General features: G+C 36.0%; 1 protein-coding gene across 6 annotated transcripts in view; it reads right to left on the reverse strand.

Moving 5' to 3' along the window:
* LOC139978037 (SID1 transmembrane family member 1-like) overlaps nt 1–17,394 on the reverse strand; it is a 159,484-nt gene that overhangs the window by 78,287 nt on the left and 63,803 nt on the right. For all 6 annotated transcript variants that reach the window (XM_071987980.1, XM_071987984.1, XM_071987983.1 and 3 more), the window contains one exon: nt 5,244–5,380. In XM_071987980.1, coding sequence (XP_071844081.1) covers nt 5,244–5,380 — 137 coding nt within the window. The remainder of the gene's footprint in view (nt 1–5,243; nt 5,381–17,394) is intronic.

Raw genomic sequence — 17,394 nt, forward strand, 5'->3', positions numbered from 1 at the left:
CATACCATAGCAGCATGTGAGGATACCATGGAATAGCACAAATACACAGTATGTGATAGTACCACGCAATAGCAGCATACAACACATACAGCATACCATAGCAGCATGTGAGGATACCATGGAATAGCACAAATACACAGTATGTGATAGTACTATGCCATAGCATTACACAACACATACAGCATACCATAGCAGCATGTGATTGCAGCTTACAGTATGTGATAGTAGCAATACCAGAAACCCTACCAGAAGTGACATGCATAATGTATACAGCTTGTACACCATACAATAGCAGTATATATGCATTGATATCAGCATGCTACAGTAACTGTAACACAAGAGTACATGCAGAAGCAGGACTAAAATTTGTTAGATCCATTAAGCAATAAGCATGGCATAGTCGAACACAAAGAAAGTTCTGTTTTCCAAAGGAAGCTCTGTTAATGATCAACAGGTTGTATGTCAAATGTTACATCCTCCTCTAGCAACACTGCAAACTCAAATCACTCATCTCTTCTTATGAGCAACTCAAAACATGAAGATGTATCATCTTATGTCACAGATGAATCCTAGTTATAGAAAAGTGAATTATGTTACAAGCACACATGCTACTTCTAAGCAGGTCAGGGAGAAGACAGTCATTATATATTTGGCTTGTTGGCTCCCAATTAACTGGACATGTTTACGGGCTGCATGGACAATTGTTATTAATGTTGAGAACAATACTGAGAGTAACAACAAGAACAAGAACAATACTAACATTAATAACAAGAATAATACTGTCAGTACTGGCAAGAACAAGTTCACTAACATTAATAGCAAGAACAATATAGAACTTAGAAGCAGGAACTACTTATTACTGTCAAGTTACTACTGACAGTAATAACAAGAACAATACTAACATTAGTAACAAGAATAATACTGTCAGTAATAGCAAGAACAAGTTCACTAACATTAATAGCAAGAACAATATAGAACTTAGAAGCAGGAACTACTTATTACTGTCAAGTTACTACTGACAGTAATAACAAGAACAATACTAACAGTAACAATAACGTTGATTCATTCCAATCACATGACCATAAAAAACATGATTTAATCTGATTTTGTTACACAAGTGACAAATCTAGACAAGGCACTAACCCAAACAGTTCCTTAACAAGACACAGCTCAGAGAAATATTAAAGATTGTTTAAGTATATGTACAGTATTATAACAGTTCATGTGGCAATTAGTAACTTAATGTGCTACACTTCAAATAGTTTCACACTAGACCAAAACTTGACAAACACAGCTAAAAGTGAAACAAACTAACTATGCTATTTTCAGTTGTTTAACAAAGTAGGATTATAACTTTAGTACAGACACTAAATCCAGTGAGTAACCAGTGTACAAGACCCATGTTATAACTTAGCCTGCTTTACTGCCACTCATTGTGTGAACTTAGTACATGCACTAAATCCAGTAAGTAACCAGTGTACAAGACCCATGTTATAACTTAGCCTGCTTTACTGCCACTCATTGTGTGAACTTAGTACAGACACTAAATCCAGTAAGTAACCAGTGTACAAGACCCATGTTAAAACTTAGCCTGCTTTACTGCCACTCATTGTGTGAACTTAGTACAGACACTAAATCCAGTAAGTAACCAGTGTACAAGACCCATGTTATAACTTAGCCTGCTTTACTGCCACTCATTGTGTGAACTTAGTACAGACACTAAATCCAGTAAGTAACCAGTGTACAAGACCCATGTTAAAACTTAGCCTGCTTTACTGCCACTCATTGTGTGAACTTAGTACAGACACTAAATCCAGTAAGTAACCAGTGTACAAGACCCATGTTATAACTTAGCCTGCTTTACTGCCACTCATTGTGTGAACTTAGTACATGCACTAAATCCAGTAAGTAACCAGTGTACAACACTCATGTTATAACTTAGCCTGCTTTACTGCCACTCATTGTGTGAACTTAGTACAGACACTAAATCCAGTAAGTAACCAGTGTACAAGACCCATGTTATAACTTAGCCTGCTTTACTGCCACTCATTGTGTGAACTTAGTACAGACACTAAATCCAGTAAGTAACCAGTGTACAACACTCATGTTATAACTAGGCCTGCTTGACTGCCACTCATTGTAAACTTAGTACAGGCACTAAATCCAGTAAGTAACCAGTGTACAAGACCCATGTTATGACTTAGCCTGCTTTACTGCCACTCATTGTGTGAACTTAGTACAGACACTAAATCCAGTAAGTAACCAGTGTACAAGACCCATGTTATAACTTAGCCTGCTTTACTGCCACTCATTGTGTGAACTTAGTACAGACACTAAATCCAGTAAGTAACCAGTGTACAACACTCATGTTATAACTAGGCCTGCTTGACTACCACTCATTGTAAACTTAGTACAGGCACTAAATCCAGTAAGTAACCAGTGTACAAGACCCATGTTATAACTTAGCCTGCTTTACTGCCACTCATTGTGTGAACTTAGTACAGACACTAAATCCAGTAAGTAACCAGTGTACAAGACCTATGTTATAACTTAGCCTGCTTTACTGCCACTCATTGTGTGAACTTAGTACAGACACTAAATCCAGTAAGTAACCAGTGTACAAGACCCATGTTATAACTTAGCCTGCTTTACTGCCACTCATTGTGTGAACTTAGTACAGACACTAAATCCAGTAAGTAACCAGTCCAGTGAGTAACCAGTGTACAAGACCCATGTTATAAGTTAGCCTGCTTTACTGCCACTCATTGTGTGAACTTAGTACATGCACTAAATCCAGTAAGTAACCAGTGTACAAGACCCATGTTATAACTTAGCCTGCTTTACTGCCACTCATTGTGTGAACTTAGTACAGGCACTAAATCCATTAAGTAACCAGTGTACAACACTCATGTTATAACTTAGCCTGCTTTACTGCCACTCATTGTAAACTTAGTACAGACACTAAATCCAGTAAGTAACCAGTGTACAAGACCCATGTTATAACTTAGCCTGCTTACTGCCACTCATTGTGTGAACTTAGTACAGACACTTAATCCAGTAAGTAACCAGTGTACAAGACCCATGTCATAACTTAGCCTGCTTTACTGCCACTCATTGTGTGAACTTAGTACAGGCACTAAATCCAGTAAGTAACCAGTGTACAACACTCATGTTATAACTTAGCCTGCTTTACTGCCACACATTGTAAACTTAGTACAGAAACTAAATCCAGTAAGTAACCAGTGTACAAGACCCATGTTATAACTTAGCCTGTTTTACTGCCACTCATTGTAAACTTAGTACAGACACTAAATCTGGGTTAATCTAACAGCTATGTCCTTTCTGTCCAGGATTACATAATCAAATGCAAGATTAAATCAGGCTTAATACACATGGAAGCAAAGTGAATCTGGGTTAATCTAACAGCTATGTCATTACTGTCCAGGATTACATAATCAAATGCAAGATTAAATCAGGCTTAATACACATGGAAGCAAAGTGAATCTGGGTTAATCTAACAGCTATGTCATTACTGTCCAGGATTACATAATCAAATGCAAGATTAAATCAGGCTTAATACACATGGAAGCAAAGTGAATCTGGGTTAATCTAACAGCTATGTCATTACTGTCCAGGATTACATAATCAAATGCAAGATTAAATCAGGCTTAATACACATGGAAGCAAAGTGAATCTGGGTTAATCTAACAGCTATGTCATTACTGTCCAGGATTACATAATCAAATGCAAGATTAAGTCAGGCTTAATACACATGGAAGCAAAGTGAATCTGGGTTAATCTAACAGCTATGTCCTTTCTGTCCAGGATTACATAATCAAATGCAAGATTAAATCAGGCTTAATACATATGGAAGCAAAAAGAATCTGGGTTAATCTAACAGCTATGTCCTTTCTGTCCAGGATTACATAATCAAATGCAAGATTAAGTCAGGCTTGATACACATGGAAGCAAAGTGAATCTGGGTTAATCTAACAGCTATGTCATTACTGTCCAGGATTACATAATCAAATGCAAGATTAAATCAGGCTTAATACACATGGAAGCAAAGTGAATCTGGGTTAATCTAACAGCTATGTCCTTTCTGTCCAGGATTACATAATCAAATGCAAGATCAAATCAGGCTTAATACATATGGAAGCAAAGTGAATCTGGGTTAATCTAACAGCTATGTCATTACTGTCCAGGATTACATAATCAAAAGCAAGATTATATCAGGCTTAATACACATGGAAGCAAAGTGAATCTGGGTTAATCTAACAGCTATGTCCTTTCTGTCCAGGATTACATAATCAAATGCAAGATTAAATCAGGCTTAATACACATGAAAGCAAAGTGAATCTGGGTTAATCTAACAGCTATGTCCTTTCTGTCCAGGATTACATAATCAAATGCAATATTTTACCACTCTTTATATAGTATTATAATAGTTACTCCATTGTGTGTTTCCGATGCGAATAGTTAGCAATAACTTTGGCAAACAAAATTCAAATTATTGGCAGTAATGCTTTTGAAGAAAATAATAAATATTGGATCAAAACAAATTCAGAGAAGATATACATCCTCATCACAAAGCATTTAAAGGATCTTTCAACTCAATGTCAGACTTGCTTAATAAAAAACATAACTCTTGTTTAAGTACTAAAGTAAAACAGTTTTTTGTTTCACTCATTGTACTAATTACCTGAAATGCTTTTGATTTTATCAAAAGTGAAACTAAATTCTTTTCTTATCTTTTATCCTAGCTGCAGACACAAACATGTTTTGTAGAATCCTGCTAACTTGTAATTGTCAAACAACTATTTATAGATGTTTGGTTGTGTTCTACTGAAAAGGCTGTGAACCAAAGACCTATTGCTATATGATCGTTTCTAAAATAGAGCTTTTCAACTCTAAAGGGTTTGATGTGGCTTTCAGATGTGTCAATAACCTTGTCTTGTAGATTTCAGTTTAAACACAAGAGCATCACAAAATGTACCTTTGTTTTACTACAAACAACTCTTGCAATGCTGTTAAATGACAGCACATTACTTCATGACATAAACATGATACAAGGATGTTGTTTCTAAAATCCTACACGATCACATAATAATTTAAGTCTAATAAATTACTAGTTACACTTATTGGAACAAGTGAGAGAGAGTTTATTATATAGTTGCATCTTGTAGATGTTCATAAAGATCTCACATTGGTAACATTTTCTAGAACAAAGAAGGTTGACTCACCACTCCAAGCATGCCAAGAAAGACAATCAGCGCCAAGACAAAGAACACCCGATAAGACTCTGGGTTGATATCAGGATGTCGTTGTTGGTAGAGTTTCAGCACACACAGACAAGCAATCATGTACATGAATGATGTATCTTTATAAGGATAAACACAAAAAATCTTTAATTAACCAACATGTAGTTTTTTCAGTAAATGATGTTAATATTTATTTCTGTAATAACTGATGTAACATTAACTTTCCTAGTGAAATTATTAGATAGCACCAGTACATTGTACATTGGCAACAAAGTGCTAAGTTTTGAAAGGTGAGTGGGTTTAAACACCAACTATTAGTGATGTTTACACATTTTTTGCCATTGTAATACTTCCATCAATAGCTACTATTTACACCAACCCACCCTTCTTTTATTCTCTGGCCACATATCAACATACACAGCCAATAAGTTATGAGAAGAACCGCCATCAATAGCAACCATTATGTATTGATTGAGTGCACCTAATATAGTAGTGTTTGGGTGGAGTGCTAGTATACCTAGGCCTATGCAGGTGCGTATCCAGGGGGGGCGTTGGGGGCGCGCGCCCCCCGGGTAAGGAAAAGAGGAGAGAAAAAAAGAGAAGAAAAAGGGAAAAGGAGGGGGAAAAAAGAAAAGGAGGAGAGGAAGGAAGGGAAAAGAAAAAGAAAAAAGAGAGAAAAAGGAAAAAAGGAGGGAGTAGAAGATAGCCAAGACCTCGGGAAGAGAAAGAGGAACAGTCATAGTTAAAGCGCTGATCCCTATAATATACACAGGGTATAGCCAGTGACAGATCAAGGATTACGGAGGGGGTGTGCGCCTCACCCTACCCCTTACACCGACAACTCCATTTTTGACGTTTCCATTTTCCTCTCTCACTATCTATATAAATACTATATATGGTCTATCATAACACGTGTGTGTGTATATGGACGCCTTAAACAATTGTACAATTGTGCTATATGGAACCAACTGTGGCTGGTCTTGAACTCGACCGAGTCGTCGGGGTACATGACGCATTTCGGGAAGGGGGCGACCGCCCCCCCCCCCGAGCAAATTTTCTTTATGACATCGCTAGTAATTTCAAAATAGACAATGCTTAGATGCAACTTACAAGGCCTGGGAAGTGTCATTTCCAGCGATCTGGGAGGCATTTTCGGCCAAAATTTTTCTTGTACGCTTCACGCCAACTCATAGTGGCGCTTCGCTTAGATAGTTTGCCTACAGGCTTCGCCCCTCCCTTGGCAATTACTCGCTACACGCCTGTTCGAATTTGTAAAGCAAAGAGCAGATATAACATCATATCAGTGAGCATTGAAATGCATGTTCCACGATGAACAGCCTCAAAAACTGTCTATGTGTGTAGTTAAAGGCGTAGGAGCCCAATTGGATTTGGGGGCTGTAATGACTTGCCCGAAAAAAAAGCCAAAATTATTCGCGCGCGAAGCGCGCGTTCAACATATCAATGCCAATATCATATAAGCAAGCATCGCTCATTACAGTGCATGGCATCGTGTACCGCACGGTCCGTGAAAGTTGCCATTATACCACTGGATGCTATGTAAACAACAAAATGTCTTATGTAGATGGAGAAAAATCATACAGATCCATTTATGTCAAAACTCTCTTTTACAGTAGTAATGTCGGCCAAGCTTACAACTTTATTTTAATTACCAAGGAGATCATTTTTAAGCTATTCATTGCTATTTATTTTTCTTTCAGTAGGTGCCCGAAAAAGATGGGGAAAAATTTGGTTGCGGGGGGGGGGGGAGGGGGGCTGCAGCCACCGCCTCCTACGGGACCTACGCCTATGTGTGTAGTGTTCGGTTTCGATATACCTGATATCGGAAATATCTGCTATTTTTCATTTCCTTCAACCAAGTTTTATAATAGCCATTATAAGAGGTTACAATATTTCTACACCAATAAATTAACTGTGTCGGAATTTTCCAAAATTTCCTCACCAACATTCTTCATCATACTTTCCTCTACTCGTGCAACTTTGACCTATCTGTTAGGGGTTCAAGGAGGTGTTTCTATATTGCTTGTCCATAGATTGAATTTTGTGCAACATTATGGGTATGTTTTGAAGTGATTTTATTCACGAGAAATCTGAATTTTCAAATTCTCAACAAATAATGGGCTTAAAACCTTGAAAAGTGGGGCTTTCGGATATTGTGGGCCGTGACGTAGAATCACCTACAAAAGCAATGATCCATATATGCAATAAGGTCGAACATGATGTGTGACTTGTGACAATCTTCAAAAAGGTTATATGGATGGAAAAAAACTTTTGGGAAATACTTGGTTCTCAGGCAAAAGTGTACATCTGGTTGGTCATTTTCAAGCCCGAGAAGTGCTATTTCCGGTGATCTGGGGGGTATCAAAACCAGAAATTTCCTTGTACGCTGCGCGCCAACCGATGGTGGCGCTCCGCTTAGATAGTAATTCGCGCCCCCCGGGTTAGAAAATCCTGGATACGCACCTGCTATGTATGTTATAAATTGATTGAGTGCACCAAATATAGTAGTGTTTGGGTGGAGTGCTAGTATACCTAGGCCTATGTATGTTATATATTGATTGAGTGCACCTAATATAGTAGCGTTTGGGTGGAGTACTAGTATACCTTGGCCTATCTGTGCTATTTATTGATTGAATATACACCTAATATAGTAATGTTTGGGTGGAGTGCTAGTATATCTAGGCCTATGTGTGCTATATATTGATTGAATATACACCTAATATAGTAATGTTTGGGTGGAGTGCTAGTATATCTAGGCCTATGTGTGCTATATATTGATTGAATATACACCTAATATAGTAATGTTTGGGTGGAGTGCTAGTATACCTAGGCCTAGGCCTATGTGTGCTATATATTGATTGAATATACACCTAATATAGTAATGTTTGGGCGGAGTACTAGTATATCTAGGCCTATGTGTGCTATATATTGATTGAATATACACCTAATATAGTAATGTTTGGGCGGAGTACTAGTATATCTAGGCCTATGTGTGCTATTTATTGATTGAATATACACCTAATATAGTAATGTTTGGGTGGAGTGCTAGTATATCTAGGCCTATGTGTGCTATATATTGATTGAGTACACCTAATATAGTAATGTTTGGGTGGAGTGCTAGTATACCTAGGCCTATCTGTGCTATATATTGATTGAATATACACCTAATATAGTAATGTTTGGATGAAGTGCTAGTATACCTAGGCCTTTGTGTGCTATATATTGATTGAATATACACCTAATATAGTAATGTTTGGGCGGAGTACTAGTATACCTAGGCCTATCTGTGCTATATATTGATTGAATATACACCTAATATAGTAATGTTTGGGTGGAGTACTAGTATATCTAGGCCTATGTGTGCTATATATTGATTGAATATACACCTAATATAGTAATGTTTGGGTGGAGTGCTAGTATACCTAGGCCTAGGCCTATGTGTGCTATATATTGATTGAATATACACCTAATATAGTAATGTTTGGGCGGAGTACTAGTATATCTAGGCCTATGTGTGCTATATATTGATTGAATATACACCTAATATAGTAATGTTTGGGCGGAGTACTAGTATATCTAGGCCTATGTGTGCTATATATTGATTGAATATACACCTAATATAGTAATGTTTGGGTGGAGTGCTAGTATATCTAGGCCTATGTGTGCTATATATTGATTGAGTACACCTAATATAGTAATGTTTGGGTGGAGTGCTAGTATACCTAGGCCTATCTGTGCTATATATTGATTGAATATACACCTAATATAGTAATGTTTGGGTGGAGTGCTAGTATACCTAGGCCTTTGTGTGCTATATATTGATTGAATATACACCTAATATAGTAATGTTTGGGCGGAGTACTAGTATACCTAGGCCTATCTGTGCTATATATTGATTGAATATACACCTAATATAGTAATGTTTGGGTGGAGTACTAGTATATCTAGGCCTATGTGTGCTATATATTGATTGAATATACACCTAATATAGTAATGTTTGGGTGGAGTGCTAGTATATCTAGGCCTATGTGTGCTATATATTGATTGAATATACACCTAATATAGTAATGTTTGGGTGGAGTACTAGTATATCTAGGCCTATGTGTGCTATATATTGATTGAATATACACCTAATATAGTAATGTTTGGGCGGAGTACTAGTATATCTAGGCCTATCTGTGCTATATATTGATTGAATATACACCTAATATAGTAATGTTTGGGTGGAGTGCTAGTATACCTAGGCCTATGTGTGCTATATATTGATTGAATATACACCTAATATAGTAATGTTTGGGTGGAGTACTAGTATATCTAGGCCTATGTGTGCTATATATTGATTGAATATACACCTAATATAGTAATGTTTGGGTGGAGTGCTAGTATATCTAGGCCTATGTGTGCTATATATTGATTGAATATACACCTTTTATAGTAATGTTTGGGCGGAGTACTAGTATATCTAGGCCTTTGTGTGCTATATATTGATTGAATATACACCTAATATAGTAATGTTTGGGTGGAGTACTAGTATATCTAGGCCTATCTGTGCTATATATTGACTGAATATACACCTAATATAGTAATGTTTGGGTGGAGTACTAGTATATCTAGGCCTATGTGTGCTATATATTGATTGAATATACACCTAATATAGTAATGTTTGGGTGGAGTGCTAGTATATCTAGGCCTATGTGTGCTATATATTGATTGAATATACACCTAATATAGTAATGTTTGGGTGGAGTGCTAGTATATCTAGGCCTATGTGTGCTATATATTGATTGAATATACACCTAATATAGTAATGTTTGGGTGGAGTGCTAGAATACCTAGGCCTATGTGTGCTATATATTGATTGAATATACACCTAATATAGTAATGTTTGGGTGGAGTGCTAGTATACCTAGGCCTATGTGTGCTATATATTGATTGAATATACAACTAATATAGTAATGTTTGGGTGGAGTGCTAGTATATCTAGGCCTATGTGTGCTATTTATTGATTGAATATACACCTAATACAGTAATGTTTGGGTGGAGTGCTAGTATATCTAGGCCTATCTGTGCTATATATTGATTGAATATACACCTAATATAGTAATGTTTGGGTGGAGTGCTAGTATATCTAGGCCTATGTGTGCTATATATTGATTGAGTACACCTAATATAGTAATGTTTGGGCGGAGTACTAGTATATCTAGGCCTATGTGTGCTATATATTGATTGGATATACACCTAATATAGTAATGTTTGGGCGGAGTACTAGTATATCTAGGCCTATGTGTGCTATATATTGATTGAATATACACCTAATATAGTAATGTTTGGGTGGAGTACTAGTATACCTAGGCCTATCTGTGCTATATATTGATTGAATATACACCTAATATAGTAATGTTTGGGTGGAGTGCTAGTATATCTAGGCCTATGCATACTATATATTGATTGAATATACACCTAATATAGTAATGTTTGGGTGGAGTGCTAGTATACCTAGGCCTATGTGTGCTATATATTGATTGAATATACACCTAATGTAGTAATGTTTGGGTGGAGTGCTAGTATACCTAGGCCTATGTGTGCTATATATTGATTGAATATACACCTAATATAGTAATGTTTGGGTGGAGTGCTAGTATACCTAGGCCTATCTGTGCTATATATTGATTGAATATACACCTAATATAGTAATGTTTGGGTGGAGTGCTAGTATATCTAGGCCTATGTGTGCTATATATTGATTGAGTACACCTAATATAGTAATGTTTGGGCGGAGTACTAGTATATCTAGGCCTATGTGTGCTATATATTGATTGGATATACACCTTTTATAGTAATGTTTGGGCGGAGTACTAGTATATCTAGGCCTATGTGTGCTATATATTGATTGAATATACACCTAATATAGTAATGTTTGGGTGGAGTACTAGTATATCTAGGCCTATGCGTGCTATATATTGATTGAATATTCACCTAATATAGTAATGTTTGGGTGGAGTGCTAGTATATCTAGGCCTATGCATACTATTTATTGATTGAATATACACCTAATATAGTAATGTTTGGGTGGAGTACTAGTATATCTAGGCCTCTGTGCTATATATTGATTGAATATACACCTAATATAGTAATGTTTGGGTGGAGTGCTAGTATATCTAGGCCTATGTGTGCTATATATTGATTGTATATACACCTAATATAGTAATGTTTGGGTGGAGTGCTAGTATACCTAGGCCTATCTGTGCTATATATTGATTGAATATACACCTTATATAGTAATGTTTGGGCGGAGTGCTAGTATACCTAGGCCTATCTGTGCTATATATTGATTGAATATACACCTAATATAGTAATGTTTGGGCGGAGTACTAGTATATCTAGGCCTTTGTGTGCTATATATTGATTAAATATACACCTAATATAGTAATGTTTGGGCGGAGTACTAGTATATCTAGGCCTATGTGTGCTATATATTGATTGAATATACACCTAATATAGTAATGTTTGGGCGGAGTGCTAGTATATCTAGGCCTATGTGTGCTATATATTGATTGAATATACACCTAATATAGTAATGTTTGGGTGGAGTACTAGTATATCTAGGCCTATGTGTGCTATATATTGATTGAATATACACCTAATATAGTAATGTTTGGGTGGAGTGCTAGTATATCTAGGCCTATGTGTGCTATATATTGATTGAGTAAACCTAATATAGTAATGTTTGGGTGGAGTACTAGTATACCTAGGCCTATGTGTGCTATATATTGATTGAATATACACCTAATATAGTAATGTTTGGGTGGAGTGCTAGTATATCTAGGCCTATGTGTGCTATATATTGATTGAGTAAACCTAATATAGTAATGTTTGGGCGGAGTGCTAGTATATCTAGGCCTATGTGTGCTATATATTGATTGAATATACACCTAATATAGTAATGTTTGGGTGGAGTGCTAGTATATCTAGGCCTATGTGTGCTATATATTGATTGAGTAAACCTAATATAGTAATGTTTGGGTGGAGTGCTAGTATACCTAGGCCTATGTGTGCTATATATTGATTGAATATACACCTAATATAGTAATGTTTGGGCGGAGTACTAGTATATCTAGGCCTTTGTGTGCTATATATTGATTGAATATACACCTAATATAGTAATGTTTGGGTGGAGTGCTAGTATATCTAGGCCTATGTGTGTTATATATTGATTAAATATATACACCTAATATAGTAATGTTTGGGTGGAGTACTAGTATATCTAGGCCTATGTGTGCTATATATTGATAGAATATACACCTAATATAGTAATGTTTGGGTGGAGTACTAGTATATCTAGGCCTATGTGTGCTATATATTGATTGAATATACACCTAAAATAGTAATGTTTGGGTGGAGTGCTAGTATATCTAGGCCTATGTGTGCTATATATTGATTGAATATACACCTAATATAGTAATGTTTGGGTGGAGTGCTAGTATACCTAGGCCTATCTGTGCTATATATTGATTGAATATACACCTAATAAAGTAATGTTTGGGTGGAGTGCTAGTATACCTAGGCCTATGTGTGCTATATATTGATTGAATATACACCTAATATAGTAATGTTTGGGTGGAGTGCTAGTATATCTAGGCCTATGTGTGCTATATATTGATTGAATATACACCTAATATAGTAATGTTTGGGTGGAGTGCTAGTATATCTATGCCTATGTGTGCTATATATTGATTGAGTAAACCTAATATAGTAATGTTTGGGTGGAGTACTAGTATACCTAGGCCTATCTGTGCTATATATTGATTGAATATACACCTAATAAAGTAATGTTTGGGTGGAGTGCTAGTATACCTAGGCCTATCTGTGCTATATATTGATTGAATATACACCTAATATAGTAATGTTTGGGTGGAGTGCTAGTATACCTAGGCCTATCTGTGCTATATATTGATTGAATATACACCTAATATAGTAATGTTTGGGTGGAGTGCTAGTATATCTAGGCCTATGTGTGCTATATATTGATTGAATATACACCTAATATAGTAATGTTTGGGTGGAGTGCTAGTATATCTAGGCCTATGTGTGCTATATATTGATTGAATATACACCTAATATAGTAATGTTTGGGTGGAGTGCTAGTATACCTAGGCCTATCTGTGCTATATATTGATTGAATATACACCTAATATAGTAATGTTTGGGTGGAGTGCTAGTATATCTAGGCCTATGTGTGCTATATATTGATTGAATATACACCTAATATAGTAATGTTTGGGTGGAGTGCTAGTATATCTAGGCCTATGTGTGCTATATATTGATTGAATATACACCTAATATAGTAATGTTTGGGTGGAGTGCTAGTATACCTAGGCCTATGTGTGCTATATATTGATTGAATATACACCTAATATAGAAATGTTTGGGCGGAGTGCTAGTATACCTATAGGCCTATGTGTGCTATATATTGATTGAATATACACCTAATATAGTAATGTTTGGGTGGAGTGCTAGTATATCTAGGCCTATCTGTGCTATATAGTGATTGAATATACACCTAATATAGAAATGTTTGGGTGGAGTGCTAGTATATCTAGGCCTATGTGTGCTATATATTGATTGAATATACACCTAATATAGTAATGTTTGGGTGGAGTGCTAGTATATCTAGGCCTATCTGTGCTATATATTGATTGAATATACACCTAATATAGTAATGTTTGGGTGGAGTACTAGTATATCTAGGCCTATCTGTGCTATATATTGATTGAATATACACCTAATATAGAAATGTTTGGGTGGAGTACTAGTATATCTAGGCCTATGTGTGCTATATATTGATTGAATATACACCTAATATAGTAATGTTTGGGTGGAGTACTAGTATATCTAGGCCTATGTGTGCTATTTATTGATTGAATATACACCTAATATAGTAATGTTTGGGTGGAGTACTAGTATACCTAGGCCTATGTGTGCTATTTATTGATTGAATATACACCTAATATAGTAATGTTTGGGTGGAGTGCTAGTATATCTAGGCCTTTGTGTGCTATATATTGATTGAGTACACCTAATATAGTAATGTTTGGGCGGAGTGCTAGTATATCTAGGCCTATGTGTGCTATTTATTGATTGAATATACACCTAATATAGTAATGTTTGGGTGGAGTGCTAGTATACCTAGGCCTATGTGTGCTATTTATTGATTGAATAAACACCTAATATAGTAATGTTTGGGTGGAGTGCTAGTATATCTAGGCCTTTGTGTGCTATATATTGATTGAGTACACCTAATATAGTAATGTTTGGGCGGAGTGCTAGTATATCTAGGCCTATGTGTGCTATTTATTGATTGAATATACACCTAATATAGTAATGTTTGGGTGGAGTGCTAGTATACCTAGGCCTATGTGTGCTATATATTGATTGAATATACACCTAATATAGTAATGTTTGGGTGGAGTGCTAGTATATCTAGGCCTATGTGTGCTATATATTGATTGAATATACACCTAATATAGTAATGTTTGGGTGGAGTGCTAGTATATCTAGGCCTATGTGTGCTATATATTGATTGAATATACACCTAATATAGTAATGTTTGGGCGGAGTACTAGTATATCTAGGCCTATGTGTGCTATATATTGATTGAGTACACCTAATATAGTAATGTTTGGGTGGAGTACTAGTATATCTAGGCCTATGTGTGCTATATATTGATTGAATATACACCTAATATAGTAATGTTTGGGTGGAGTGCTAGTATACCTAGGCCTATGTGTGCTATATATTGATTGAATATACACCTAATATAGTAATGTTTGGGTGGAGTGCTAGTATACCTAGGCCTATGTGTGCTATTTATTGATTGAATATACACCTAATATAGTAATGTTTGGGTGGAGTGCTAGTATACCTAGGCCTATCTGTGCTATATATTGATTGAATATACACCTAATATAGTAATGTTTGGGCGGAGTGCTAGTATATCTAGGCCTATGTGTGCTATTTATTGATTGAATATACACCTAATATAGTAATGTTTGGGTGGAGTGCTAGTATACCTATAGGCCTATCTGTGCTATATATTGATTGGATATACACCTAATATAGTAATGTTTGGGTGGAGTGCTAGTATATCTAGGCCTATGTGTGCTATATATTGATTGAATATACACCTAATATAGTAATGTTTGGGCGGAGTACTAGTATATCTAGGCCTATGTGTGCTATATATTGATTGAATATACACCTAATATAGTAATGTTTGGGTGGAGTGCTAGTATACCTAGGCCTATGTGTGCTATATATTGATTGAATATACACCTAATATAGTAATGTTTGGGTGGAGTGCTAGTATATCTAGGCCTATCTGTGCTATATATTGATTGAATATACACCTAATATAGTAATGTTTGGGCGGAGTGCTAGTATATCTAGGCCTATGTGTGCTATTTATTGATTGAATATACACCTAATATAGTAATGTTTGGGCGGAGTACTAGTATATCTAGGCCTATGTGTGCTATATATTGATTGAATATACACCTAATATAGTAATGTTTGGGTGGAGTACTAGTATATCTAGGCCTATGTGTGCTATATATTGATTGAATATACACCTAATATAGTAATGTTTGGGTGGAGTGCTAGTATACCTATAGGCCTATGTGTGCTATTTATTGATTGAGTAAACCTAATATAGTAGTGTTTGGGTGGAGTGCTAGTATACCTAGGCCTATGTATGTTATTTATTGATTGAATATACACCTAATATAGTAATGTTTGGGTGGAGTGCTAGTATACCTAGGCCTATGTGTGCTATATATTGATTGAATATACACCTAATATAGTAATGTTTGGGTGGAGGGCTAGTATACCTATAGGCCTATGTGTGCTATTTATTGATTGAGTAAACCTAATATAGTAGTGTTTGGGTGGAGTGCTAGTATACCTAGGCCTATGTATGTTATTTATTGATTGAATATACACCTAACATAGTAGTGTTTGGGTGGAGTGCTAGTATACCTAGGCCTATGAATGCTATTTATTGAGACCACCTAATATAGTTAAGTTTGGGTGGAGTGCTATTATATCTAGGCCTATGTATGTTATTTATTGATTGAATATACACCTAATATAGTATCATTTGGGTGGAGTGCTAGTATACCTAGGCCTACTTGTGCTATCTATTGATTGAGTAAACCTAATATAGTAATGTTTGGGTGGAGTGCTAGCATACCTATAGGCCTATGTGTGCTATTTATTGATTGAGTAAACCTAATATAGTAATGTTTGGGTGTAGTGCTAGTATACCTATAGGCCTATGTGTGCTATTTATTGATTGAGTAAACATAATATAGTAGTGTTTGGGTGTAGTGCTAGTATACCTAGGCCTTCTTGTGCTATGTATTGATTGAGTAAACCTAATATAGTAGTGTTTGGGTGTAGTGCTAGTATACCTAGGCCTATGCATGCTATATATTGATTGAGTAAACCTAATATAGTAATGTTTGGGTGTAGTGCTAGTATACCTTAGCCTATGCATGCTATTTATTGAGTAAACCTAATATAGCTGTGTTTGGGTGGAGTGCTAGTATACCTTGGCCTATGCATGCTATATATTGATTGAGTAAACATAATATAGTAGTGTTTGGGTGGAGTGCTAGTATACCTTGGCCTATGCATACTATTTATTGATTGAGTAAACCTAATATAGTAATGTTTGGGTGGAGGGCTAGTATACCTATAGGCCTATGCATGCTATTTATTGATTGAGTAAACATAATATAGTAGTGTTTGGGTGGAGTGCTAGTATACCTAGGCTTATGCATGCCATTTATTGATTGAGTAAACCTAATATAGCTGTGTTTGGGTGGAGTGCTAGTATACCTAGGCCTATGTGTGTGTAGTGGCAGAGTTGCTTATTCGGCCTTCCATAGAAAAGTTATTTTTATGTTTTCGGGTGTTGAAAGTCTAGAAGCCAACACGTTATTTACGAGCTTAATTATCACCATTTGTGACCTACGAGTACGTTTTTACGAGTACGTTTCGAGTATATAACCATTCTATAGCGTTTAGAGTGTATCATTCTGCAGTTATTTTGTTT

This window comes from Apostichopus japonicus, chromosome 12, assembly GCF_037975245.1.
Source record: "Apostichopus japonicus isolate 1M-3 chromosome 12, ASM3797524v1, whole genome shotgun sequence".
NCBI lineage: Eukaryota > Metazoa > Echinodermata > Holothuroidea > Aspidochirotida > Stichopodidae > Apostichopus > Apostichopus japonicus.